Source organism: Pseudorca crassidens, chromosome 9, assembly GCF_039906515.1.
Source record: "Pseudorca crassidens isolate mPseCra1 chromosome 9, mPseCra1.hap1, whole genome shotgun sequence".
NCBI lineage: Eukaryota > Metazoa > Chordata > Mammalia > Artiodactyla > Delphinidae > Pseudorca > Pseudorca crassidens.
In genome coordinates, this window is record NC_090304.1 from 38,181,445 (window position 1) to 38,209,048 (window position 27,604).

Consider the following 27,604-nt stretch of genomic DNA (forward strand, 5'->3'; position numbering starts at 1 on the left):
ACATAATGAGGATCATGCTGTGTTGTGTTTGGGCATAAATTACATAAAATTTTGTAGATGGATAATTCTGAGATTGCCGTCCTTTTCTTTGTTTTGACAGCCCCTGAGAGAGAAGGTTGTTAGTATTGCTGCTGGACTCAGGCATGCTTTAGCTGCAACAGGTGATCATTTTGCTTTTATTTTCTTGATAAGCATGTAATAAGGAGACATGGAGATTTGGAAGAAATAAACTTTAAGGAGTAATTCAGAGTGTCCTGCTGTGCTGCAGTCTGATTAAAAAGAGGGGACATAAGGCAGAAGTCATGTGGGAAAGCCTTTAGCAGGTAGGGAGGAAGGAAATGAAGTTGTCTAGCTCTTTGTTATGTTCTTAGGCATGGTGCTAGGTTCTCCTGATTTAGTTAGTACCTCATTTAATCCTCATAGGCACGCAGTGACGTGAGTTAAAAATTTTTTGTATTGAGGTATAGTTGATTTACTATATATATATATATATATTTTTTTTTTTTTTTTTTTGTGGTACCCGGGCCTCTCACTGTTGTGGCCTCTCCCGTTGTGGAGCACAGGCTCTGGACGCACAGGTTCAGCGGCCATGGCTCACGGGCCCAGCTGCTCCGCGGCATGTGGGATCTTCCCGGACCGGGGCACGAACCCGTGTCCCCTGCATCGGCAGGTGGACTCTCAACCACTGCGCCACCAGGGAAGCCCGATTTACAATATTATGTTAAGTTTTAGGTGTACAACATAGTGATTCACAGTTTTTAAAGATTATACTCCATTTATAGTTGTTAGAAAATATTGGCCATATTTCCTGTATAATATATTCTTATGGCTTATTTATTTTATACATGGTAGTTTGTACCTCTTACATATGAAGAAACTGAGGTCCAGAGAGGCTAAAGTGTTTGTCTACAGTTACACAGGGAGTTAGGAAATAAAAGGTGAGCTGGGATCAGAGTCTAGGACGAGCTGGATTCCAAGACCCACATTCTTTGCCATGAACTGCATTACTTTCCTAGTGGATGTAAATGTTTATTAATTTGAATGCTTCAAGTGAGCTTGTCTCCTGTACTGTGAGAGGGTGATGCACATAGGGCTGACGGTGTGTGTGAGGTTGAGGGTGGAAAGTGGAGGAGGCAGTGACCCTTTTTTCTCTCTTGCTCATTTTTCTGCTTTCCGTTCCCACTTCTTTGGGCTGAAGGACAGCCCAGACTGGCTATGGCAGCCGAGGCTCAAGCGTTGGTGAGTCCAGTTGTGGAATGGGGAGAAGAGTGGAGGCGAGGAAGAATTCGGTGCATCATGGTGCTGGCGGTCACTTGGCGCTTAGTGTGATTATACTTTTTGAAAAACTAAGCTTTTTATTTTAAGGTAATTGTAGATTCACGTGCAGTTGTAAGAAATGAAACAGATCACACTCACTCTTTGTCCAGTTTCTCTCAGTGGTAACATCTTGTGAGAGTATAGTGTAATAGCACAACCAGGATGTCTTGACACAGTCAAGATACAGAACAGTTCCATCACAGGATCCCTCTTATGGCTCTTTTGTAGCCGCACCCACTTCCTACCTACTCTCACCACTCAGCTCTTTCGTTCTCCCACAGTAATGTTGTCATTTTAAGAATGTTATATAAATGGTATCGTACAGTATTTAGCCTTTTGGGGTTGGCTTTTTTGCTCAGCATGATTCCCTGGAGATTCATCCAAGTTGGGAGTATGAATAATTTGTTCCTTTTTATTGCTAATATTCCATGGTATAGAGGTACCACTGTATTAGTTTGCTGGGGCTGCCATAACAAAATGCCACAGAGTGGGTGGCTTAAACAACAGGAATTTATTTTCTCACAGTTCAGGAGGCTAGAAGTCCAAGACCAAGATACCATGAGGGTTGGCTTCTCTTCCTGGCTTGTAGATGCTGCCTTCTTGCTGTCTCTTCACACGGTTCTTCCTCTATGCACGCATGGAAAGAGAGAGAGATCTCCAGTGTCTCTTCCTCTTTTTAAAAGGACACCAGTTCTGTCAGATTAAGGCCTCACTATTATGACCCATTTAACTTTTATCACCTCCTATAGGCCCTATCTCCAAATACAGTTACACTGGAGTTTAGGACTTCAATATATGAATTTACGGGGAACACAATTCAGTCTATAACAACCACGGTTTGTTTAACCAGTCACCCATTGAAGGACATTTGGTCGTTTCTGGTTTTTAGCTATTAAGAATAAAGCTATAATCATTTGTGGACAAGCTTTTCTGTGAACATAAATTTTCATTTCTCTGGGATAAATGACCAGGAGTGTGATTACTGAGTTGTATGGTAGTGATTATGCTTTTATAAGCAGCTTCTTCTCTTAGAAATTAGAAGGACCAAAGAATTGCCTGTCATTGGTTTCCTTGCCCCTTTCCTACCAACATTTTGTGATTGCTAGTCTTATGTGTACATTTTTGTCCAGTTAACAAAGCAGCACAGTTCCCATTATGTGTTTGATTAATTTAATTGTAAGTCCTCCCCTCCCCCACTTAATCTGTAAATATTTCTGCCCACATCTCTAAAAGATAAGGAATTTTTCTGAAAACATTACCCAAAAATACCATCATCATACCTACAAAAAATTATCAGTAATTCTGTAATTTCATCAAGCATCTAGTCAGTGTTTAAATTGCCCTGATTATCTCAAAAATATTTTTTTTATGGTTTGTTTGAATCAGGATCCAAATTAGGTTTATCATTGCAATTGGTTGATATGTATCTCAAGTCTCTTTCTCTCTTTTTTAAAGTTTATTTATTCCTTTTAGTTTTTTACTGTGATAAAATACACATAAAATTTATCATCTTACCCATTTTTAAATGTACAGTTGAGTGGGATTAAGTACATTCACATTATTGTGCAACTATTACCAAAATCTGTCTCCAGAACTTTTCTCATCTTGCAAAACTGAAACTCTATACCCATTAAACAATAACTCCCCATTCCCCCTTCTCCCAGTCCCTGGCAACCACCATTCTACTGTCTATTTCCATGATTTGGGCCACTCATACAGGTACCTCATATAAGTGGAATCATACAGTCTTTGTCTTTTTGTGGCTTATTTCACTCAACATAATATCCTCAAGGTCTATTCATGTAGCAAATGTCAGAATTTCCTCCTTTTTTAAGACAATGATATTCCACTGTATGTGTATACCACATTTTGCTTATCCATTCTTCTATTGATAGACACTTGGGTTGTGACCACATTTTAGCTATTGTGAATAATACTGCTATGAACATGGGTATACAAATATCACTTTGAGATCTTGCTTTCAGTTCTTTAGGATATGTACCCAGAAGTAGGATTGCTGGATCATATAGTAATTCTATTTTTAATTTTGGGGGGAATTGCCATACTGTTTTCCATAGTGGCTGTACCATTTTACATTCCCACCAGTAGTCACAAGGTTTCAGATTTCTTCACATCCTTGCCAACCCATGTTATTTTCTTCTTTTTTTTAATAGTAGTCATCCTGATGAGTGTAAAGTGGCATCTTATTGTAGTTTTGATTTATATTTCCCTAATGATTAGTGATGTTGAGCATCTTTTTATGTGCTTATTGGCCATTTGTATATTTTCTTTGGAGAAAAGTCTTTTCAAGTCCTTTGCTCATTTTTGAATTTTTATTGTTGTTGTTGAGTTTTAGGAGATCATTGTATATTTTAAATATTAATCCTTTATCAGGCATCTCCAGTCTCTTTTAATCTTTATGTACCTTTTCCTCTCTTTTTATTCTCTTGCAATTTATTTGTTGAAGAGATGGTAAGTTTTGTTTTATTTCAATACTGTGTTTTGCTCACATTGTGCTCAATCATCATCACTTATATTTCACAAAGCATGCTTGTCTGTTTACAGCCTAAAGGACCATTGGGTATAGGATACTTCTGGAGGAGCAGTACCTTAATGTTGCTGTTGGATAGTGGATCCTAGTTACACACATCTGACTGTAGACAAAATAACAATATTTCATCTATGCATTTGTATGAGGTTCAGAACATGGGTACATGAATTAGAGTCAGTGAATATGGAAATAAAAGGCCATTCCATTGAAGTAGTGGCTATTAAGAAGCTATCTTGCAGTCGTAAATATGTATTTATTTGGTGATTAGGAATCTTTGAATTCATCTTGGTGTAGTAGAAAAGACACTACATTAGGTGTAGGAGAGTTAAGTCCTGGTGTTTTCTCTGCTACTAGCTCCCTGTATGACCTTGGACAAATCACAGCTCCTCTACAGGGCCTCAGTTTCTCATGCAGTAAATGTGAGGAATGGACGTGGTAAGCTTCAAGGTTCTTTCCTGCTCCATCTGGAGTCTCAGTTGTCCTTTCAAGTTAATCATGAAAAAAATGCCATTCCAGTAATTTGACTCTGGAGGAGTGTCCTAGAACTTTCTGGAGGGAGTTTTACTATGTTGGAATTTCCTTTGATGGTCTTAGATTGCCCTGAAGATTGGATTTGTGATTGACTTGGTGGTAATCCCTATGACCAGCCATAGGGCCTCTTGAGGCAATAAGCTTTTCCATAATATGCATGTTAACTGAGCATGAATTGGGAATCTCTCATGGCATTGAGGTTCAAAGAGCAATCTGGTCTTAATCCAGATAAAGATTTTCTTTTTTCTCTCCTGCTCCGCTGGGAAGCTGGTGGCATGGTGTTCCAGTGGGGAACTGGTTTGGCATCATCTGGACGGCGGTTGTGCCCTGGGCAGACTCTCCCACTGTTTTTGACAGCAAAGGAACCAAGCAGAGTGACAGGTAAGGTCCTTACTTCTTCTGAATCCTGTATTTATTCTTTGTTTGGAAATGGAGACGCAGGCATGCAGAAAATGGGTAAATGGAGTTCTGCGTTTGCTATTTCTTGGTCTCTCTGTTTTAACTCTCTCCATTGGCTGGTCTATTAATTTGCTGGAATTTTTGTGGGCCCAGTAAAAGTACTCCTCTTTGCTGCCAGAGTTTGGAACCCATTGAGAAGTAGATGCGAGTCAGGTGGGTGGAAATCAAAATGGTAGCTCTAGAGCTGTTACAAGTTAGGTTGGAAGGCATGGCTTAGGTGTTTGCAAATAACGTGTAGCAATAGTGAGCCTCCGGGTTCTGAATCCCAGATTGAATTTACCCACCAGGCACTGGAGCAGCTGTATGCATTCAGTCCTGCTAAGCTCGTGGTTCAGCTGAGACCACGGAGGAGGTGCCCTCTGCAGGCAGGCACATCCCAGAGGGAGAACCCACAAGGAATGTGCCTGCCTGCCCAGCTCCTTCTCCCGAAAGGAAAGCAGGAGCGAGTGAGGATGTGGAGAGAGGGGCTAGGAGCGTTCCCCGAGGGAAATCTCTCTTCATGGGCACACGAGGAGTAGGTAGGAAGGGTGCTGCCCACAGGACGCTTGGTCTCTAGGACTTTCTTTCTCTGTCTCTCTGTCTCTGTCTGCTCTACACTCTCTTCGTGGGCCTTTATCTCTCTGTTTGTAGCACCATGTCTCCACCTGCTCCTCTTCTTCCTCTCTCGCTCTGACTTTGTGACCGAGTTTACTGAGGGTTAGCTGTAGGAAAAACCTGTCAGGAAACCTCTACTCTCCTCTAGCTCAGAATAAGGGAGGGATTTTTGAGGGCAGTAGGAAGTGGGGAGAGAAAAGGGAAGGGTGAGCCGCAGTGGAAGTGTCGTACAAGTTGTTGGGATCGTTCTGATTCTCTTAAGTCCCTGAGGCTTTCCCCTGTTACAGGGGTGAGGTTAGCGCCCTGAAGCCCATGTGTTGAGTTGGGGAGGGTTCTCTTAGAGAAGGAGAAGGGGCCACTGAACACAGGACAGTCTACTTCACATTGAAAGCATTTGTAATATAAACTCATACTTCCCAAACATCTTTCCTGCCTCACCAAGGTATTCACTGCTCCCTGGGCATGCGCTGTGTTCTTATTCCTCTGTGCCTGTGGGCAGACTGTTACCTCTTCCCAGGATACCTTTTCCTTCCTCTTCCCCTTGGGAAAATCCTGATCATTTTTCAGGTCCTAGCTCAGCTACAGCTTTCTCAGGAAAGACTCTTCCTTCTCACCTCCACTGCATTTTCTTTTTTTTAATAGATTTATTTATTTATGGCTGTGTTGGGTCTTCGTTGCTGCGTGCAGGCTTTCTCTAGTTGCGGCGAGCAGGGGCTACTCTTCATTGTGGTGCGCGGGCTTCTCATTGCAGTGGCCCCTCTTGTTGTGGAGCATGGGCTCTAGGCATGCGAGCTTCAGTAGTTGTGGCACGTGGGCTCAGTAGTTGTGGCTCATGGGCTCTAGAGCTCAGCCTCAGTAGTTGTGGCACACAGGCTTAGTAGCTCTGCGACATGTGGGATCTTCCCCAGACCAGGGATCGAACCTGTGTCCCCTGCATTGGCAGGCAGATTCTTAACCACTGCGCCACCAGGGAAGTCCGCATTTTCTTTATGTGCATGGATAACACAACTTATTGTATTGTTATGAGCTGTTTACATGTTTTCCCAAATGCCAAAGGTGATGAGCTTTTTAAGGGTAGGGATTATGTCTACTGTCTGTTTTAGCACAAGTTTTGTATCTAAAAGGAATCAGAAGTGTTTTTATTTTATTTGATTTAAATGACCTGGTTGGGATCTGCTTGGGGCACAGCTTAGATTCAGAGTTAACTTGGGGGAATTTTCTGATGAGATGTTAGAGAAGATATCAGCTTCCTGCCCTCAAAGTCTTTCATTTTTCATTGTCCCCTCTTCACCTCATTGCCATCTGTTCTGGAGCTGGAACCCTGGATGTCCTCTCCCGACCTGGCCACTAGGAGACCAGTGCTTCCTCTCTGGTGAAAGTGGCAGAAACATCTTTGTCCCTTTGTCATTCCACAGGATACTTGAAGCCATGAGGGGCATTTTATTAAGACACTAGTAAATTGAACAGAAGTGTAAGAAGAAAGAGTTACAGAATAAGACTCCCATTTCTCTGCATGCCAGACCAGGTGACCACAGCATGGAGCAGAGTTGATTAAGGTTTACACTGTTGTTGAAGGCAGTGTGTTTACGGGTGGAAAAGTGCTGGATTTGGATATGGGAGGCAAGTTCAAATTCTAGCTCTGCCTGTGTGTTGTTAGGAGGCCTGGGCTTGTGTTTCAGCGTCTGCATGTGATAGCAGCTGAATGTATGAGATGTCATTGCTTCTAGGCCCACTCCGTGGACAGAGCTAGGAAATATACATGTACACACACATTTATACATATGTACACCTATGTCTGTTTATCTCTAGTAGAAACCACAAGTCTACACTGACTTCAATTACAATGCAGTATCACATGGTCAATTCTAGCCTTTAACCTTTTCATATCTGTACCTTTCTTCTCCTTTCTGATAGTAAGAAATCTGACTCCTTTATCCTCAAAGTATTTATTTATTTGTTCAACCTCCTGGATATAAGCAGTCTCCCTACCATGCCAGCCGTCTTCGTGGCCAGTGCCGCTGACTCAGACCTTCCTGCACTGGCTGAGAGTTTCTCTCCAGGTGCTGTGGTCACTGCCTATGGGCCTCCTGTGCCCAATTTGTTCTGTTACAAATGTGATTTCAAAAGAATTTTTTTTTTTTGTAGGCCTAGAGAATTCTCAAGCAGTATGTGTTCTTGCTGGCTCAGACCACTCAGCTTCACTGACAGGTAGGTAACATGCCATTCAGAATTCTGGGTGTTTCTGCCTCAAGTGATGCTATTGGGGTACAGAGGGAAAACCATAGACTTTGGAGTCAGAGTTCTGATGCCACCACTGGTATGATCTTAGGCAAGTCGTTTTACCTTCCTGAGACCATTTCCTCTTCTATAAAGTACTTTGTGGATAGTTTTGAGAATTACATATGATAATACAGGTAAAACACTCATGTGAAACAGAGGCTCACTTCCTTTCCTCTGAGTTTGTTTTCTTAGCTGTACAATAGGGATAAAAGTATCTTCCTTTAGGGTAATTGTGATTGTCACATCATATAACCAACAGTAAACTTATGTATAATATGTTGTTATCTTATCCACCTAATCTATTTTGATGTCTAATATAACTAAGCTCTCTAGCTGTCTATTTTCTCTAGCTGTTTAATCTCAGACTATCCTATTTTATCTACCTATATCTTTCTTCTCCATTTATCTGTCACCCTGTCTGCTCTCTCTATTTATCTACTCTATTTTATTTAACTATACATCTCTATTTTTATTTATCTTCCATCTTAGTGTCTTCCTATCTAACCAAAGTCTCCATCATCTCTAAGTCTAGTTGTGTATATGTTTCTGTAATCTAGTTTATATTTTTATGTTTTTCTCTAGTTGATCTCTCTATTCCATCTCTTTAATCTGTCTATCTAGTCTTTTTTCTCTCACACAGTGTGTATGTCTCTCTGTCTTGGCCATGTATCTGTCCATCCATCCATTTGACACACCCAGCCAATATCGTATAAACTTTCTAGAGATAATGCAGCATTTTCTTGAAAGTGAAGGTTATCCATCTCTCCTAATGGTTTTTTTCAAAGCCCAGATTGCCCTGACCCCTGCTGGTAGACTGGATACTCTAGCTCCGAGAGATTTATGTTGGTAAGACCTCTCACCCAGAGTTGAATGCATTACATTTTTTAAGCAAAGGGAAATGACTTTCATACACAGTGTTTCCAGTGTTTCATGTGGAAATTAAGATGTGTACACAGTATCTGTAAATTAATGGAGGCATGCATTCTTCAACATCAAATTTGTAATGCAGTCCAACTGAGGAGCTGTTACTGTTTCCAAAGCACAAGAGCCGTAATGTGAGATTTTAAATACTTAACAGATTCTGAACTACAGATAATTTGATATTTAATGAATTAAAAACAACTAACTAATGAAAGAACTAGCTGCTTTTAGCCTGTGTCTCATGTTAAGTAGATTTATAGATATGTTAAAAGAGTTGAGTTAAAATGAATGCCAGGGCTTCCCTGGTGGCTCAGTGGTTGGGAGTCCGCCTGCCAGTGCAGGGAACATGGGTTCGGGCCCTGGTCTGGGAAGATCCCACATGCTGCGGAGTGGCTGAGCCCGTGCGCCACAACTGCTGAGCCTGCGCTCTGGAGCCCATGAGCCACAGCTACTGAAGCCCGTGCGCCTGGAGCCCGTGCTTCGCGGCAGGAGAGGCCACCACAGTGAGAAGCCCGCTCGCCACAACTAGAGAGGACCCGCATGCGGCGACGAAGACCCAATGCAGCCAAAAATAAATAAATAAATAAATTTATTTAAAAAAAAAAAAAAAGAATGCCAGCTCTAAGGGACTCCTCTCGGCATGTGGTCCCACCTCTCCTTTTATGGGGAGGGGGGCAGAGGGCCCCAGGACAAGAAGTGACTAGTTCATCCCCCACAGTCCTCACTAGCATTGGAGGAAGGCATTCTTTTCTGAGAATAAGAACAGACTAAGAGAGGTTTCTTTTTTTTTTTTTTTTTTTCGGCCATGCCACGCGGCATGTGGGATCTTCTCTGACCAGGGATCAAACCCATGCCCCCTGCGTTGGGAGCACGGAGTCTTAACCACTGGACCACCAGGGAAGTCCTGAGAGATTTCTACCCTGTTCTAATTCATTTGAAATGGTTGGTATTTTGTAAACCTAGAGATTCTTCTAGTTGCTTGCTAACATCGATTTCTTAAAAACTCTTGTAATCAGTAAAGCTATTTTTTATTTCATATGTGGAGCATTTTTACTATGGTGTTTTTAAAACATAGATGTTGGATTTTTTATTGTGATATAATTCATATATGAAATTCACTCCTTTAAATGTGCAGTTTAGTGATTTTTAAAGTATATTCACAAAGTGAATTGGTTTTGGATATTGTGAAAGTGAATTAAAAAGGGTCAAGATTAATATCCGTCTTTCCTGGTCTAGTTCAAGCTGTTACACATTGGATTTTGTTCAATGTTCTTTAGACCTTCTCTCTGGAGTTGTAGATTATGTAACTATTTGACATTGCAGCAGAATTTAGTTTTGCCTGCTGATGCAACAGTGTAATGATCCGCATTCCATTACTGTGGAAGACAGTTCGTCTTTGCAAAAAAGATGGTTTAGACTTACTAAGATAAATGAAGGCTTATTACAGACACAGGCTTATTGTCAGTGGTAAGCACTCCATTTAATGGGTTGAAGCTTTGCTGAGGGGTCCTCTGCCCTCTTGTAAAGGATCCTCATACTTCATACACCCTGGTGAGGTCCAGGGAGGTTGCCCTCTCTCTAGGCACGAAATATACCAAATTCGTTGTATAGCACTGCAGAATGTCAGTGCTGCAAGGTCACCTGGGTGACAAAAAGGCTCCACTGATTTATAGACCCTCAGGCTCTATGAAACAGAGACCCAGAATGTGAAGTGATGTGCCCCGTGTCAGAGTGATCCAGTAGCAGATTTGGGACTTGAAGCCTGAATCTTGGTCTAATATCCTTTAATGATACTGTTTGGCTTCTGATCAGTTTTGGAGAATACACCAGACTGCCTCAGGGCAAGCAATACTGTAAACCTTTACTGGGAGGTCACAGAATGCTGTGGAAGCAAAAAACCTGGCTTCTGGTCCCACTTGATCCCTTATTAGCTATGTGATCTTGGAAGTCACTTAACATCTCCGAGCCTTGGTTAATTTATCTTCTAGAAGAGTGCTGTCTAGGAGAAATACAATGTGAGCCGTATTGCAAAAAGTAAAAAGAAAAAGGTGAATTAATTTTAATAATTTATTTTACTTAACCCAGTATATCCAAAATATTATTTCAATATGTAATCAGTATGAAACTTATTAATGAGGCACACTCCTTTTGGGTTTTTTTTGCACTACGTCTTTACGATCCATTGTGCTTTGTTTGTCTTCAACATGTCTCATTTGGACTAGCCACATTTCAAGTGTTCAGTAGCCACATGTGTGTGCCATGTGCTTACTGTGCAGTGTAGAACCTTGGAATGTTAGGGTTGGGAAAGTGCTTAGAAATCATCCAAGGAGTCACAAACTGTAGATTTATAAGCCAAATTATGGTCTATGGCCCCATTTTGTTTGACTTCCAGTTAAACATTTGTTGAATGTGAATGCCTTTTGGACAAGCATGTGCCCTCTGGTTTGCTGCCGTCACCCACAAGTCTCTCCTGTTAACAGTGTCATCAGTTATATCGTCTGCCCTTCTTGACCAACCGCCCTCCCCTCCAGTCTTCAGCTGGTGAAACTAAGGCTTGGAGAGGAAGTGGTTTGTCCAAGGTCAGTAGCTAGTTAGCAGATCCAAGAATAGAAGCCAGAATCACTTGACTCTGAAATTGTTCTTTTTCTATTAAATCACAGTGTCAGTCAGTCGCATTCCTGCTTATATCACAGGATTATTGTGAGGTTCAAATGAGCTTAAATGCTATGTGGATGTGATATGATAACATTATATTTTCTTCTGGACAGGGCATGTAGTGAAATCATCTTATGTTTATAAAGTTTAAGCTTTAAACAATTCATCTTTTAACCTGTTATTTAAAAAAGCGAATATATATTTTTCCTAACAAAAGGTAATGCAAGCGTTTATTTTAAAAATGTAGAAAATAGAGAAACATATGTCTTGCACATGGTAGATGTTGAACAAATATTTGGCTGAATGAATTAATGAAAAAATAAACTCACATTCCTATTCCTTGACAAACTGCTAAGACCATTTGGCCTTTTTTCCTATTTAAAAAAATCTTGTGTATAATTATGCTATACATGAATTTGGTATCTTGTTTTGCTCTATTCAACATTGTAGGATTAAGAGTAATACAACTTCTTTTAACCACTTTTTTTTTTTCAAACAGGTTATTTTCCATCATTTTGGACTAATGTTCCTTCACCTCTTTTGTCCCCCTTTTGTTTGTTTAAGATGCAGGAGAGCTGTTTGTTTGGGGAAGCAACAAGCATGGGCAACTGGCTTCCCATGCTGCTTTCCTTCCTGTGCCCCAGAAGATAGAAGCACATTGTTTTCAGAATGAAAAGATCGCTGCTGTCTGGAATGGGTGGACACACCTAGTTGCTCAGACAGGTGAGAGTGGCAGAGAGCTTGTGGTTGGGAGGAGCAGCTGGGGGACAGCTGTCTAAGTAGCTATGAATGCTTGGGATTAGGTAGTTTGGTTCTTACTGATGAAATGCTTTAAGGGTTGGGAAGGGAAGGACCTGGGATCTAGTTCTGCAATCAGCCAGATATATGGCTTTTCCTCTCTGGATCACAGGTTTACACGCAAAAAGGCAAAGCTGGCTTAGGTTAACTCCTTCTGGCCCTAAGAGTCCATGAGGTTTTGTGAAGGAACCCACTGCAACAAACATCACCTAGAAATTTGTCCAGGTGGTTGGGGAGTCTTTGCCTTGTCATAGCTAAAGGGATGACTGTATTTGCATTTTCACTTGAGTCTAAATTAAAGGTGTCAGAAACTATTAAGTTAAATATTTTAAGATGGAGGCAAAAGCATTACTTTGAGTCATAGCTGGCATGGTATTTTGATTTAAATTTTTATTAACCCTAACAAACTTTGTACATTGATTCAAGCATCCCACATACTCCTTCAGATGTTACCTTACCAGGCCATGCCATCCAGCTTTTGGCGTCTTTATCTTTTCTTGATAATATCTTCGTTGATTTCTCATCTTAGGGCAGTTCTCCTTGCCTGGTCTTCATATTCCTGACACTGTTCTCGGGGTTTGTTTTTTCATGGCCCCCCTTCTTCCCAGCCTTCCTAGAGCTCTTGCTGACTGACACAGTTTCCCAGACCAGCAGTTTGTAATTCTTAAGAACCATTATCGTGTCAAGGCCTTCTGAACTTCAGGGGTTCTCAGGAGTCCTCTTGCCTGCTCTTGGCCTGCTCGTTAGTGACACACAGATCTGTAGACTCTCAAATGCCTGGTGACTTAATCCAATACTTTTGTAGGTTTTCAGGTCAGCTTCAGTTATCCTGGGTAAGTCACACATACTACACGTTTGAACACATAGACTTATGAGTATTTATATCCATGGTGCTTTTAATTGGTTCTTAAAATTTTTTTTAAGATTGTTTTGGTACAGAGGCCTATATAACAAAGGTGTATAATAAACGTTCCATATTTACCGCTTCAGAGGATGCTCTAATGATGTCATTCATTTGGAGGAAAATCATGACTTTCCTCAAAGAAGTCCAGACTGCTTGAAGATTGGGACCATCGACAGAAATTTTTCTTAAAGAGACCCTGAGCATAATAGCCGCTTATTTGTATAATTGTTACTCTCTCTCTTCTCCTCCAGACAGTGAGCTCTGTGATAGGAGGCACGGTATTCATCTTGCTCACGTCTGTATCTCCAGTGCCTAGCAGAGAAAGTATTCTTTGCTTACATTAAACTGTTTCTAGTTAAAAGAGACTAAACATATTCAAATGCATAGGAGGCAGGGTAGACTGCGAGGATTTCTTCTTTCCTTGGACTCGCTGGTCCATGATCAGAAGGCTTCAGTTTGTCTCTTTGGATTCAAGAGTCCAACCAAATCGGTTCTTGTTTATTGTAAACCTTTTGAGCAGTGTTCTAAGCCTTGAAGAAACAGAAAAGATGTGGGCCGTGCCTTCCCACTGCAATGTGTGGACAGGCTTAAGTCTAAGAGTACAGAAACAGAAGACTTTATCATCCATCTGTCCATCATACAGATGGTGAGGATCTGTTTATGTACCATGCCTTGTACTAGATCCTAATCCTGCCCTCAGGGAGCCCACTGTCACTACGGGAGACAGACCTGTTATCAGATTTCAGTGCAGCAGTGGAGCTAAGTCAGTGTGCAGGAATGGCACAGACACTAGCAGTAGTCTGAGTCACTGGGTGTTAACAGGTAGGCGTTTCATGCTTAGTCAGTCTTCAAAGAATTGCAGTGCAGTAAAATACACTTACTACCAAACCATAGTGGGTTTAGTTGAGTCTGTCAGTAAATCCGTTAACTGGTTAGGCAGCTGACTAATGAAAGACATAAAGATGTTGCTGCTTTGATTCTAGCTTTGCAGCACTGTAACTCATGCTGATTTCCACGTCTGGGCCAACAGCCCAGCACTCAGAGTGGGAGGTTGGAACCTATGTCCCTGACACTGTCTGAGTCACCCCAGCTGCTCTGGGGCTCAGCTTCAGGTCTCCACCTCCACTTGAGAGCGTGATCTTTGGGTAATGTTTCAGCTGTTTGATTAACTTGTTAATTCAGATCTCTTGTTTATGCACTTTGTTATTTTCCCCTTTCTCCTGAGTCCAGAGTGGTTAAAAGCTGGGATGTTTGAGCGTCCTGGCTGTTGCGCTGAGTTTTGGGTAGAAGAGAGTCTCCTGCTGTTTGGTTCACCAGTTTTGCCCTCCTCCTAGTAGCTGTGGAAGCCTTTGCCCTGGCGTGGTGTCATTGAGAAGAAACAGCCAGGGCTTCCAGTTTAATCAGACCCAGTTGCTCATTTTAATGGGAACGAGATTTGCTCACAGGGTCAAATCAGCTCATTATTGGGCCAAGGAGTTATTTGACTCTAGTTGTTTTCATAAGCTCCAGTGGAGAATTGTTCCTGGGACCTACCTGCAGCCACATCAGCACAGAGGCTGCCCCCAGTCTCGTTCTGGAAGACATTAGGGGTGTATTATTGATTAAAAACAGCTTATGTGCAGTGACCATAGATCCGTCCAGTAAGGTGGGCTGGGCTGGGCTGGGTTAGGATGGAGACGGGGAGTAGACTGTGCTTTCTCCCTTCTCATAATCCCTACACCAACTTTGTTCCTTGGGGGACATTTGCAGTGTCTGGAGCCATATTTGGTTGTCACAACTGGGGGTGGGCGTGCTACTGGCATCTAGTTGGTAGAGGCCAGGGATGCTGCTAAATGTCCTACAATGCAAGGGCAGCCCCCCCCGCCCGACACAGAAATACCCAGCCCCAAATGTTAGTGGTACCATGATCAAGAAATGCTGCCCAAGACTGCCATCCCCAGTGGTAGGTGCTTAGCGAGGGCAGTTCACATGATATCAAGATTACTTTAGTTCGTCTATGTGGGAATCTGGGATGCAGTCTCTGTCCTCCTTCTTCAGGAGTCTGGTGCCTACCTACAGTGCTTGTGATGGAAAAATACTTTTCTCCATTAGAGGCACTTGGAAAGAGTCCAAGAGAACCTGTTCTAATCTGGGAAAGCTGGCAAGGTACCTGTGTCTCAGACTGGTGGAGCTGCATTCAAGAAACCTTTCCCAAGCTGCTTAATGTCCCCGATCATTGTTCTCGGGAGCTTCATGGGACTCCTGTGTGACTTTATCCAGGCTCGGTGACCTGCAGCTGTCTCCTCTGAGATTCATGAGTTCCTGGCCCAAAGTGCTTCTAGTGAGAACTGGGTGGTGGATCTGTGTGCCTTCTTAGCTGGGTGACCTTAGTTGAGTCACTTCACCTGTCTAGGCCTCAATTTCCTCCTCTCTCATGCAGGGTATTAAAACCTACCTCCATTCTACAGACAGCTGCTGTGAGTTTCAAATGAATGAATCTGTGTGAAAGATCCTAACTAACTGTAAAATGCTGCACATACCTGTACAGGGGGTGCCCATGCTTGGGATGTGTGAGTACATTAAGGAGTTAGCAGTTGCTTTTAGAAAGGCTTCTATTTCGGCAGGGTCTGTGCAGGGCTTGAGACACACCAGCTTCTCCCCTCAGGGCTCATGAACTGGCCAGGTCTGACGGGCAAAGTTTCCTGAGGTCTTTCACTTACATGCAGCCAGCACGTAGCTCTTTTATATTATCAATATAAGATCATCATGGCCTTACAGGTAATTTTTCCTGTTAAAATCTCTGATCACACTATTCTTCCTTCAATGGATTGTATACATACTACGACACTGTATTCTTCCTACAAAATGAATTGTATACATCCACTTGCATTCTTATTTGTTTAATGTCTAGACTGTAAATTCCACGAGAGCAGTGTCTGTGTTGTTCACGGCTATATCCCCAGCACAGGCCCGGCACACAGTAGATGATTTGTAACTAATTGCTGAACGAATGAATAGATGGCAAGGTAGAGAGAAGCGTGGCTTTGAAGTCAGACAGGCCGAGGTGTGACTCAGCTCTGCCAGCCTCCTGATTGTGCCAGTTCCTCTCCATCACCACCGTGGTGCAGGCCACTGTCACCTTCTTGCTGGATCCTGCAGTGGCCTCTGCCTGGTGTCCTCAGCTTCCCACATCGCTCCCTCTCCCCCCAGTCTGTTCTCCATGCCTCAGTTGGAAGACCTTTTCAAACCCATGTGTCACATTCCAGTGGCTTCCCATTGCTCTTACAATAAAGACATAGTCCTTAGTGGTCACCAGGCACTGCGTGGTCTGCCCTCTGCCTGCCTTTCCAGCCCTGTTTCTAACTGAGCTAGCTCTTGATCTCTGGCTGACCTCTACTCTGGCCTTGGTACCTGGAATGGATCCTGGATTTCCCACTATAGTGCTTTTGCAGCTGATGTTCCCTCTATTTGCCACACTTACCCTGCTCTCCTTCTTCATTTTGACTTAGTTACGTCCTTTTTTTGTTTTCCCCTAGACCTCAACTTAGTCATCACCTCCTCAGGGAGGCCTTCCCTTGACATCCCTGACTCATCACTTTTCCCTTTTATCTCTTAGGGCACTACAGCCTCTCCTTTGTGCTATTTTCTTTTTTTAAAAATTAATTAATTATTTATTTTTGGCTGCCTTGGGTCTTCGTTGCTGCGCACGGGCTTTCTCTAGTCGCAGCGAGCAGGGGCTACTTTTTGTTGCGGTGCGTGGCCTTCTCATTGTGGTGGCTTCTCTTGTTGTGGAGCACAGGCTTTAGGTGCACAGGCTTCAGTAGTTGCGGCTCGCGGGCTCTAGAGCGCAGGCTCAGTAGTTGTGGCGCACAGGCTTAGTTGCTCTGCGGCACATGGGATCTTCCTGGACCAGGGCTCGAACCCATGTTCCCTGCATTGGCAGGCGGATTCTTTTTTTTTTAAACACATTACTACTTCTTTTTTTTTTTTTAAATTTATTTTTGGCTGCGTTGGGTCTTAGTTGCCGAGTGGTCTTTCTCTAGTTGCGGTGAGTGGGAGCTACCTTTCATCGTGGTGTGCGGGCTTCTCATTGCGGTGCACGGGCTTCTCATTGCAGTGGCTTCTCTTGTTGCAGAGCACAGGCTCTAGGTGCTCAGACTCAGTAGTTGTGGCACGTGGGCTCTAGGGCTCACAGGCTTCAGTAGTTGTGGCGTGCAGGCTCAGTAGTTGTGGCACATGGACCTAGCTGCTCCGCGGCACATGGGATATTCCCGGACCAGGGATTGAACCCGTGTCCCCCTCACTGGCAGGCGAATTCCTAACCATTGCGCCACCAGGGAAGTCTCAACAGGTGGATTCTTCTTCTTATTTTTTTTTTGCGGTATGTGGGCCTCTCACTGTTGTGGCCTCTCCCGTTGCGGAGCACAGGCTTTGGATGCGCAGGCTCAATGGCCGTGGCTCACGGGCCCAGCCGCTCCACGGCATGTGGGATCTTCCCGGACCGGGGCACGAACCCGTGTCCCCTGGATCGGCAGGCGGACTCTCAACCACTGTGCCACCAGGGAAGCCCCAAGTGGATTCTTAACCACTGCACCACCAGGGAAGTCCTGCGCTATTTTCTACAGGGTTCTTTAACTAATTCCCATCCCACTAGACTGTAAGCTCCATCTGGGAAAGAGCCATGTCTGTTTTGCTCAGCATCGTGTCCTCTGTGCTTAGCAAAGTACTTGGCACATCCGAGGTAGGTACTCAGTGCATGCTGGACAAATGAATAAGCCTCATTTCTCTGAGCTTATTTCTTCGTTAGGAAAATGGGGAAATATTGCTGACCTTGGATGAGGATTAAATGAGATGGTGTATCAAAGCTTCCAGCTTCCAGCATCCAGCACAGGACAGGGCTCATGTCAGTTCAGTATACGGTGGCTTCCTCTGCCCTTTGAAACTCTGGAGCGATCAGGAGGTCAGATGTCCCATATCTTCTCTTTCCAGCAGAGGTCTCCGTAGGCCTGGATCTGAATGTCTCTGGATCAGTAACAGGTTGATTCAGGACTCTCCTGGCCAGTGCAGAAAGATCAATGCTTACAAATGCTAAGTGCTGGTTGCTGGTGATTTATTAGAATTTCAAGGGGAATGATTTACACATGATCCAAACCTTAACATGGGGTTGGTCAGAATGTTTACAGCCCGGTTGCCTTGGGGATGCTGGATGCTTTCCCTGGGCCACGCAGTATCGCAAAGTAGCCTTGTGGTCTCACAGAGGCTATGGATTGAAAAAGTGGGCCCCAATACAGAGTTCCTGACATTCTTCACTCTCTTCAGTGTCACCTTAAAAAGTCCTAAAGTCTTATAAGTTTTAGAGAATCAGAAATGGAAAGAGAAACTTCCTTACTTGGCAAATGAGAAAACTGAAGCAAAGAGGCAAGACAGTGCCTTTATGTCAGCATTGAGATCTCCCTGTGCTATGCGGCTGCTTCCCACTAGCTCTCTATTTTACGTTTGGTAGTGTATATATGTCCATGCCACTCTCTCACTTCGTCCCAGCTTACCCTTCCCCCTCCCCATGTCCTCAGGTCCATTCTCTACGTCTGCATCTTTATTCCTGTCCTGCCCCTAGGTTCTTCAAAACCATTTTTTTTTAGATTCCATGTATATGTGTTAGCATACGGTATTTGTTTTTCTCTTTCTGACTTACTTCACTCTGTATGACAGACTCTGGGTCCATCCACCTCACTACAAATAACTCAATTTCATTTCTTTTTATTAAGCCATTAATTTTTATACTAGAATCCTTAGAATGTCAGGAATGGATGAGAACTTAGAGCTCGTCTGGCCTGACCCCCTCAGCTTAGAGATGGAGAAACTGAGGACTGAAGAGGGGGAAGCACAGAGCGTGAGGGAAGGAGGGAGGACAAAACTCGGGTCTCATGGCCTCGGTCTAGTGCTCTTTCCGCCTTGTCACTTTCTCTCCAGAGATGAGGAGGAAATGTGGATGGCTTAACTGCTCACACCCAGCGACTTGAACCAGGAGTAATAGTTCCTTCTGTATGTGAAATTCTGCTTCAAGAAAACACTAATTCTTACCTGAAACGTGTAGCCAGAGATTCCCTTAATGGAGTTGTGTGCGGAGTAGAAATTACGAGATGGTGCTCCAGGAGCGTGGGTCTGGAGGCCATCCCAGGATTCACAGAGGCAGCCACATTTCCATTTATGATAATACAATAGCAGCCATAGCTCTTGCGGACCACTTTCATCACTGTAAAGTGCTTTCATCTCCATTTTCTCATCTGAAGGTGGCAAGATGGGTGTTATTATCCTTGCTTTCCAGACAAGTCCCTAATTGGTTAACTGCACTGCCTTGGTTCACATAGTTGGGCAGAGTTAAAACTTCAACCTGGTCTTTTGTCCCCAAGCCTGCTACTCTGAGTCCAAGTAGTATGTATCTCAGAATGCTCTAACCCATGAACTAAACTTTTGCTTTTCAAAGAAACATTTTTTTCCAGCTTTTACCAGTGATTCTCCCAAGCAGTAAGGAAGAAAATTCCTAGTTATCCTTGATCCTTCAGAAGGTATCTGTGGAATGCTTACCTAGATACATATAGCACTATGCTACAGACTACAAGGAAACATAAAATCCAGAACTACCTTCAGGAAGTTTATAGTTGGATGAACAAAAGAAATATTTAGTCGAAGAATGAAAAAATATGGCAGAGCCAGAGGAGTGGCCTAGACTCTGAAGGCTCTAGGGTTTCAGGGGAAGGGGAAGTCAGTGTGGGAGAGGGTAGTCAGGAAAGGGTGTGAAATCCTTTGGGAAGGTCCCATTTTAATGGGTGGAGAGTTTGGGACTTGGTTCTGTTGCTTTCTTTGTCCTCTGGCAAGACACAGAACTCTCTGGTCCCCTTCTTCCCATCTGGACAATAGGAGGTTGTGGACATAATGATATCCAAAGGCCATTCCAGCTCTGAAATTTCATCCTATAAAAAAAAGTAAAACGGGCCTAAGGAAATTATTATGGGTGCATTGGGAGATTAAGTATAATACCATTCATTGCAGCCTAATTTATAATGACAAAAACAAATACATGGAAACAAATGAAATTGTAGGGGGAACTGGTTAAATAAATTATGGTACAAATTTGGAATATATGGTATGTTGGAATATATAGCCCCTAAATAGAATGTTTTAGGAGGATATTTAATGACAGAGGAATGTGCTCATGATAAGGTAAGTAAAAAGAGTAGGTTACAATAAGGTACTACACTACAACTTCTAATTTTTTTTTTTTCCAAAAAGAATGTTTACCTAGAAAGACCAGGAGGAAATATGGCAGAGTATTATCTCTGATTGGTGGGATTATGAGTGAATTTTATTTTCTTTTATATTTTCTATGCTGAATATGTAATTTGCAGTCTGATTATATCCCCCATAAGAGTTAATGAATAAACTTTCTCAGTGCAGGGAACTGGCCTCTTTGCTGGTGTATTCCTGTGTATATATACGCCCTTGACACATCACTTCCATGGACCTCATCTGGGAGTTTGCATGGAAAAGAGGCAAGAGGCTGAAGGAGGCAGGAAAGCGGGGATCTATTTTTGGCTCAGTCATGAGTCAGCTTTGTGACCTCAGGCAAGTCCCTTCTGAACATCCCTGAGCCTTGGTTTCCTCATCTGGAGAGGGGAATTGGAGGTCACAAAAGGTCCTTTGAGCTCCAAGATACACTCATTCCTAAAGATGGAGAATTTCTCCACTGTTGTGGAACCAGCTCAGAGGCCTCATTGGTTCCTTGAGCCTGGCGTCCTTTCTTTCTGTCTCGCTCCGCTGTACCTGCGCTTAGCTGCCTAGCTGTAAGATGCTTTCTCCGGTTCAGAGTTCAGGGTAGGATGGAGTGGAGTTGAGTTATAGGGCCGAGCTGAGAGGGTGTAGTGACAGTGTTACACCACTAGAGGGAAGCATTGTTTGGCTACTTCCCCCTTTCTCACTGTCCTATTTGCTCAGCAGGTGAAGAGTGGCTTTGATTTGCCTCAGTTTGGTTTCAAATTCTAGAATTTTAGATTTAAAAGGACTTTGAAGATCATCCAGCAGAACTCAGTTATGCAGATGTGAGATAATAGAGTCCAGAAAAGGCAAGTGACCTACTTGAAGTCACACAGTATTTTTTTCAGGGTCTGTACTACAGGGTTTAGAAGAAGGCTGCAGACAGAGCCAAGAGTGTGATCAGTTGAATCCACAGAGCGTGGACAGTTCCCATGGTTGTGCAGGAATCTGAGGGATCTGCCTGTATACAGGTTTACCCAGCTCCTCTGGCCAGGTGCCAAGAGGCCTGGAGATAGAGAAGAAAAGATAGAACTCGACCCTGAGGAGCAGTGTCTGGTGGGGGAAGCCCATGCAAACCCATTGATGCTACATGTGTGTTTTCCTCACCCTCTGTCGCCCTCTGGCGGTCTGCCTAGCCTAGGATCCAGGCTGTGGTGGTGCTTGGAGACTGGTTTACAGAAGACCTGCAGGCGCCCTCGTGAATGATGCCCTCCAAGGTCAGGAGGTACCCTGGCCACCTCCAGTTTGTTATTTCCAGTGAATTTCTGCAGGGACTGCTCACATATTCACATGTCTTATCTTACCATTTCTTGAGGTTTGCAAGGAATCCTGACAGTTTGATTCCCACCTTCCAAAGGTTTTGTTTACTTGACCCTGGGCTGACTGTACTTTTGGTTTCCAGGGTGCCCACCAGCCCTAAGCATTGTGGTAAAGCAGAATTGGGCGCTGGTCTGGGAGCCAGGCAGCTGTGCGACCTTGGGCAGGTTACTTCCTCTGTTTGGGCAGGGAGGTCAGGCTCTCAGCTGCAGCTGTGTCATCTCTGCTAGAGAGATGAAGTTCTGGGGTTATTTTTGGTTTTCGTGTTTGGCAACAAATACCCATTGATCTGTGGTCCAGAGGAGTGCAGTGTGTGTCCAGCTGCAGCAGAAGCAAGATTCACCCTTTGAAGTAGGTGCGCTCGAATAAGGGGCTTGCAGAGAGCCTGGCCAAAGCCGAGTGCAGCTGGGCCTGGAGAGCCACCAGATGGCAGCAGTGGGCAGGCAGATAGCCTTACGGGTGAGGCCGGTATGGCCAGCATCCAGAGTCAGAATTAGCAAGGTCAGAGCTGAAAGGACCCCAGAGGTCACTACCAGGCCCAGAGAAGGAAGGAGGTTACCTAAGGTCTCCCTGTGAGTTAATCTCCTCGCTTGTTAGAAGAACTGAGATGGGTTTGGCCTCTAGCTGGCTGCCCCACAGGAGGAGTCAGGAGGCAAGAGCCTGGGCCCTGGGCCAGTGAGCTGGAGGTGGGAAGGGAAGGGGACAGTAGTTAACTGTCTGCCTTGATTGTGGTTTCTTTGAGCGTCTGGTCCTAATGATCTCCACCCTCCCACCTGCAGTAAGGATGGTGTCCTTTGTCTTTTCTGCTCCCCTCCCGTCTACCCAGTTGTCCTCTGGTTCAGGGCCCTCCTCTTCGTCAAGGGTCATCTCGGAGTCCCCACACCCAACAGATGGGCCTTGCCAGAGGTACATTGCAGTAAGTTAGCACAGTTGGTTGAACAAAAAAAATTTTTTTTTTAATTTCCAAGGGGGTCAGAGTAGGGCAGGGAACCAATCTTTGCCAAGCACTTACTGTGTACCGGGTGCTCTGCCAGGTGCTGCCACTTACGTACTCTCATAACTCTCTGAGGTAGGGTTCATTTCCCCTGCAGTCCAGGTGAGGAAATTGAGGCTCAGAGAGGCTGAGTGGCTTGTCTAAAGTAACACAGCTAGTTAACCAAGTAGACACTCGAACCATGCTCTGTTTGATGTCAAAGGTCAGACTCATTTCACTTCCTCATGCCACCTCCCCTCAAAGCAACCGCACTGGAAATGTAGCAAGCGACTCCCAGACTGGAGGGCAGGGAGGAACACATATGTTTCTCTCTTCTGTGGAGAAAGCTTGTGGTGGGCTGCTGCGGGGAGGAGGCCTGTGAAGCAGTAAAGGGCAGGTATTTGTGGAGCAGGTTCGGGGGTGGTGTCTGGCGGTAGAAGGCCTTCTGAGAAGAGGTCAATTACCTTTCCTCTCTGCATCTGGACCACAGCAGTTCCCTCTGCCAGGAGTGCTGGTCTCCCTGAGCCCCACCCATGTAGCGACTGCCACATTCCCATCACTCTGCCCATAGAGGGCCTCCCATAGAGGCCCTCGCTGTGCACCCCACTGAAAGTGACTACCTCCACCTGTCTCGGACCCACTCGACTCCGCGCCCAGCTTTATTTTCCACCAGAGCAGTTTTCACTGCCTGAAACTACAGTATCATTGTTTGTTTACTCTTTTGTCGTCGTTCTCCCCTCACCAGGTGCGAGCCCCACGGGTTAGGGACTTGGTCTGTTTCATCCCCCTTGGATCTCCCCTGGTATAGAAGAAGGGCTCCATGAGGGTTAGCTGCATGGAGTGGCTGCAGTTTTCGGATGTGGGAGCGATGCCGTTTTCAGTGGCTGTACTCAGGAGATCGGCCTGTGGCCCTGCCCTCTTCCCACCTTCTTGGAGAGGTCCAGGGCAGAGAGAGCTTCAGCTCCCTGAGGCTGACAGTGATGCCTGGTGCCCTAGGGTTGTGGGGTCTCGGCTGCCCCATCTGTCCCTGGGGCAGGGGGTTGGAGCACCGGCCATGCTGCGAGTTCACAGGGTGGTTCTGGTAAGGGCTCGGAGGTCCCTGGCAAGAGGGCTGAGTTTCCATTCAAAGAACCCTCCTCCTCTTTCCTGGTGGGGATTGATTTGTTCCAGGAGCTCTCTAAAAGTGAGCATTAAGTGACCGGCCTGTAATTGTGCCATCATTTTTAGGTTCTTGACAGATGGCACTGTGCTTGCCCTTTCTCAGGGGACCTTGCCTGTCTCACGGGAACTCTCAATAATCATAGTGACAGCCAGTGCCTTAAAGTGCTCTCGGACGTGTGCCAAGATGAAAGCGGCCCATTTTAAGGAATCTTGGATCAGCTTTTTCCTAATCTAAGTGTGACTTTTTACCTTAGGAGGAAGCCTGAGGTAGCCAAAAGAGCCCTGAAGAGCCAGGTTCAAGTTCTAATTTGGCTGCTTGTTGGCTGTGTGATCTTAGGCAAGTCAGTAACCTCTCTGGGCCTGAATTTCCTCATCTGTTAAACGAGAATCATAATCCCTAATTTGGCTGCCTCAGTGGGGGTATATTTCATGTCATTCACTCATTCACACATTCCTTCCTTAATGCCTTCACTCTATTATTCAACAAATATTTATTGAATAGCTGAGGTGAGGGCAGGGCATTCCAGGCAGAAGGAATCCTGGAAACAAAGGTATAGAAGTGGGAAGTGCACCCTGGCGTGGTTTGCTTAACATGGTGCCAGAGAGGATCGGAAGGGACTGGAATCCCTCAAGAATAACAGGCATGGGTCCTTATTCAGGCTTTATTCTGTGAGCAGTGCAAGGAGCAGCTGAAGGTTTCGGGGTAGAGGTGATATATTTGAACAAGGGAGGGGGGGCCCTGCCTCGGGGCAGCTCTTACAGGCTGCTTTCTACTCAGGTCTCTCTGTGGCTGATTTTGAGGTACTCTGGATTCCCAGGAGGACCCTCTCCCCCATGACCTGGGCAACCATTAGAAAGGCCGAGACTGGTAGGGACTGGAGTTACCTGGCTCACTGGTCCACCCTCTGGGGAGCTGTCTCAGGCCACAGGGAAGGTTGCGTTTCCTTCCGTCTTGAAGCGTTTCATAAGGGCCTGAAGATGAGCAGCTTCAGGGTTTCTCCCACACCTCCCCGAGGAGATGGAGGGTGTGGGGAAGGGTTGTTCATGTTTACCAAGGACGCACTTGTGTGCCAGACGTTCTGCCAGGGATTTGCAAAATCATCTCTTTAATCCTTACACAAAGTTTGCCGAGCAAGGCTCCTTCCCGATTTTACGTGTGAGGAAACTGCAGAGAGCTTGAGAGACATGGACTCAGCCCGCCTAGTTACTTGGCCTTACCTTGCTCAGAGTGAAATGGGGTCAGCAGTGTCACCTTGTCTACCAGAGGACATTGTGAGGATCAAGTAAGATCCTGGATGTGAGAGCACTTTGTGCATGCAAAGTACTGTGTGCACGAATGGGATCATTGGCAATACTGTACTGCTTCCCAGAGAGCTCTCTGTGATGCGCTTGGGCCTTTCCTGCCTGGGTGATAGAAGGTACTAACCTCTGGTTCCTCCTCTGTGTATCTTCCTCCAGCCAGCCCCTGGGTCGGGGGCTCCGCTTAGCACTTTTCTCCTTTAGCCTGCAAGTATGAAGGCACTGCTCTTCTTCAGAAAATTAACTCTACAGTACAAAATTAATATCAAAGTATGCTTACTTTGTTTGCCATTTTGGTGAAAACAAGAAGAAGTCATGGACTTTTAATGCTGGAAGGGACCGTCTCATCCTTATTTGAAATTTGAGGAACCAGAAGCCCAGGGAGACGGTCCCATAGCTAATGGAGGCAGGGCCAGGATTAGAACCCAGGGGTCTCTAGCCCAGGGCTCCTCCACTGCCCTGCAGTGCCTCTCCTAAGAGAGACTGTAATTGCTTCGTCTCCTTTATGGAGGAAGGAAGAATCCAGTTTAATAAATTTCATTACACCAGCCCCTTTATGTAACAGGGCTGTTTCCGGGTCCTGGCAGATGGTCCATAGTAACAGTGCTTTGCTGATTTGGTTGGAGCTGATCCTATGAAATGAAAAATCCTGTGTAGCAGATGCCTTTCCCAGTCCCTGGCCATGGAAAAGTCAGCCTCTCCAGGGAAGGCTCACCATCTCTAGTGGGACTCAACGTGAATGCCTCGGAGGTCATCTTAAACCCAGTCAGGTTTTTATAGAAGGTCGCATTGGTGGAATTTCTTGGTGGGTGGGGTGCTGGTAAAGTGTGTTTTTTCTGGGGCCTGAGGGACAGATGGGATCCGGGAGCAGAGTGGGAGAGAGATCAGATGTGGAAGGGAAGGAAATACAGGCTGTCTCACTGTGGATCTGGCCTGATGGCCCTTCACACCACGAGGCCTTGGACCTCCAGATGAGCAATTTGAATGTAACCTGCAGGGCCCCTTTCACTGAAATTACTGGGACTCCAGGTCTGATTATCTTCCCTTTCCTGATGGGTGCTTGATCATAACAGGTTCTCCTTATGGCCTCTTCTGGTGGTGCCCCTTACTGCCACTGCTTGAGGCAAGTGGCAAGTCCCCAGACCACTGACAGTGGGTGGGCGTCAATTCCACAGGCTCCTCCTGACCTTGTCCTGCTGCTCTGTTCTCGCTCTCGCAGGGTCCTTACAGGTGGGGGTGGGAGAGTTCCCCCCATCTGTGAGTGCAGCTCTCTTAAGGCCCCAATAGGTCTTTTATACTCAACTCTCCTGAAGAACTTGGGACAGTTCCCAGGGGTGGGGTTAGAGGAAATTTGAGAGGCACCATCCAGAGTCATGTCCCAAGACATTCTCACTGGTTGACCACAAACTGGCATCCGGGACAGGCTCCCTCCCCTCCTTGCTCCTACCCCTGGGTGAATTATTTGCCCACCCAAGGATGGGGGCAACCTCTGTCTCCCTGCTTGAAGATCTTAATCTGGGCCTTCCGTTAACTAACAGCCAGTTTCTCTTTGGAAGCCAAGGATGCAAAGAGTATTGGGGGATCTCTTGGGGTTTTGGAGGTGGGACCCTGGTTTCCTAACATGACAGCTTGGATACCATGGTGAGCTTTGCAGAATGCACTGGCCCTGCTCCTGGTCCTGCTGGACCTCAGGATGGTCTGCAGGGGGCGCTGTGTGCCCACAGCCAGGTGCTGGGACTTTACCCAAGGGACTCAGGCAGCGCATCTCTGCAGGCCCAGGCGTGCTTAGGAACTGCGGCTTTCCCTTGGCTGTGCCCAATCACCCAAGTCTCATTCCCAGCTCCAGCCTCCAGCTCGGGCACTGTGAGTCATAGTCATCAGTGGAAAACGCAGCTTCACCAACAGCTGGGCTCAGTGCTTGGCCTTTTTTCTTCTTTTTTTGTAACTTCACAGAGATGGAAACTGCTGATGATCTTTTGCAAGAGACAGCAATTGAAGGCAAAGTCCAGGACTAGGTGGGGAGAGGAGAACCCTGAGGCGATGGGGGTAGAGATGTGTGTCTTTCCATTACCCTGCTCTTGGGCCTTCCAAGAAGCCATGCTAGAGAAGCAGGCAGTGAGGAGCCGTGTGGACCTTGCCTGTCTCTGCTCTTTTATGCCAAGGAGCCCAGGAGGCCTTTGGTAATTAGCTAATGCAGGTGGCAGTTGAAGCTTTGAGAGGTTGACATATTTTTCTAAGAAGCTGTGAGTAGAATGTGCTAGAAGTCAGGGTGACCTGGGTTCTAGTCTTGCTTTGCTTCTAACCCACTGCTACCTTACCTTGTGTAAGTCAGTTACTTTCCTTACTGGGCTGCACTTTTCCCAGCTGAAGCAGAAGCAGACGGTAGGGTTAGAGTACTCTGAGGTCCCTTCCTGCTCTGGTGGTCTGTGAGTCTGAACTGAATGTCAAGAATTTTGAGCCTTGTTCCCATAATCATCTTGAACATCTGAGACCTGTAGCTGTTTCTCCTTGTGCAGTGAGCAGTGCTCACGGAGAATGACACAAGTACAGGTTC

The 27,604-nt window shown here is 45.2% G+C and overlaps 1 protein-coding gene across 13 annotated transcripts in view; it reads left to right on the plus strand.

The window, feature by feature from the left end:
- SERGEF (secretion regulating guanine nucleotide exchange factor) overlaps positions 1–27,604 on the plus strand; it is a 237,165-nt gene that overhangs the window by 10,286 nt on the left and 199,275 nt on the right. For all 13 annotated transcript variants that reach the window (XR_010946121.1, XR_010946119.1, XR_010946120.1 and 10 more), the window contains exons 5-8: positions 101–161; positions 4,667–4,780; positions 7,598–7,660; positions 11,873–12,031. Coding sequence is in view for 10 of the 13 variants with exons in the window: in XM_067749711.1 (XP_067605812.1) it covers positions 101–161; positions 4,667–4,780; positions 7,598–7,660; positions 11,873–12,031 (397 nt within the window). In the remaining 3 variants the exon portion in view is untranslated. The remainder of the gene's footprint in view (positions 1–100; positions 162–4,666; positions 4,781–7,597; positions 7,661–11,872; positions 12,032–27,604) is intronic.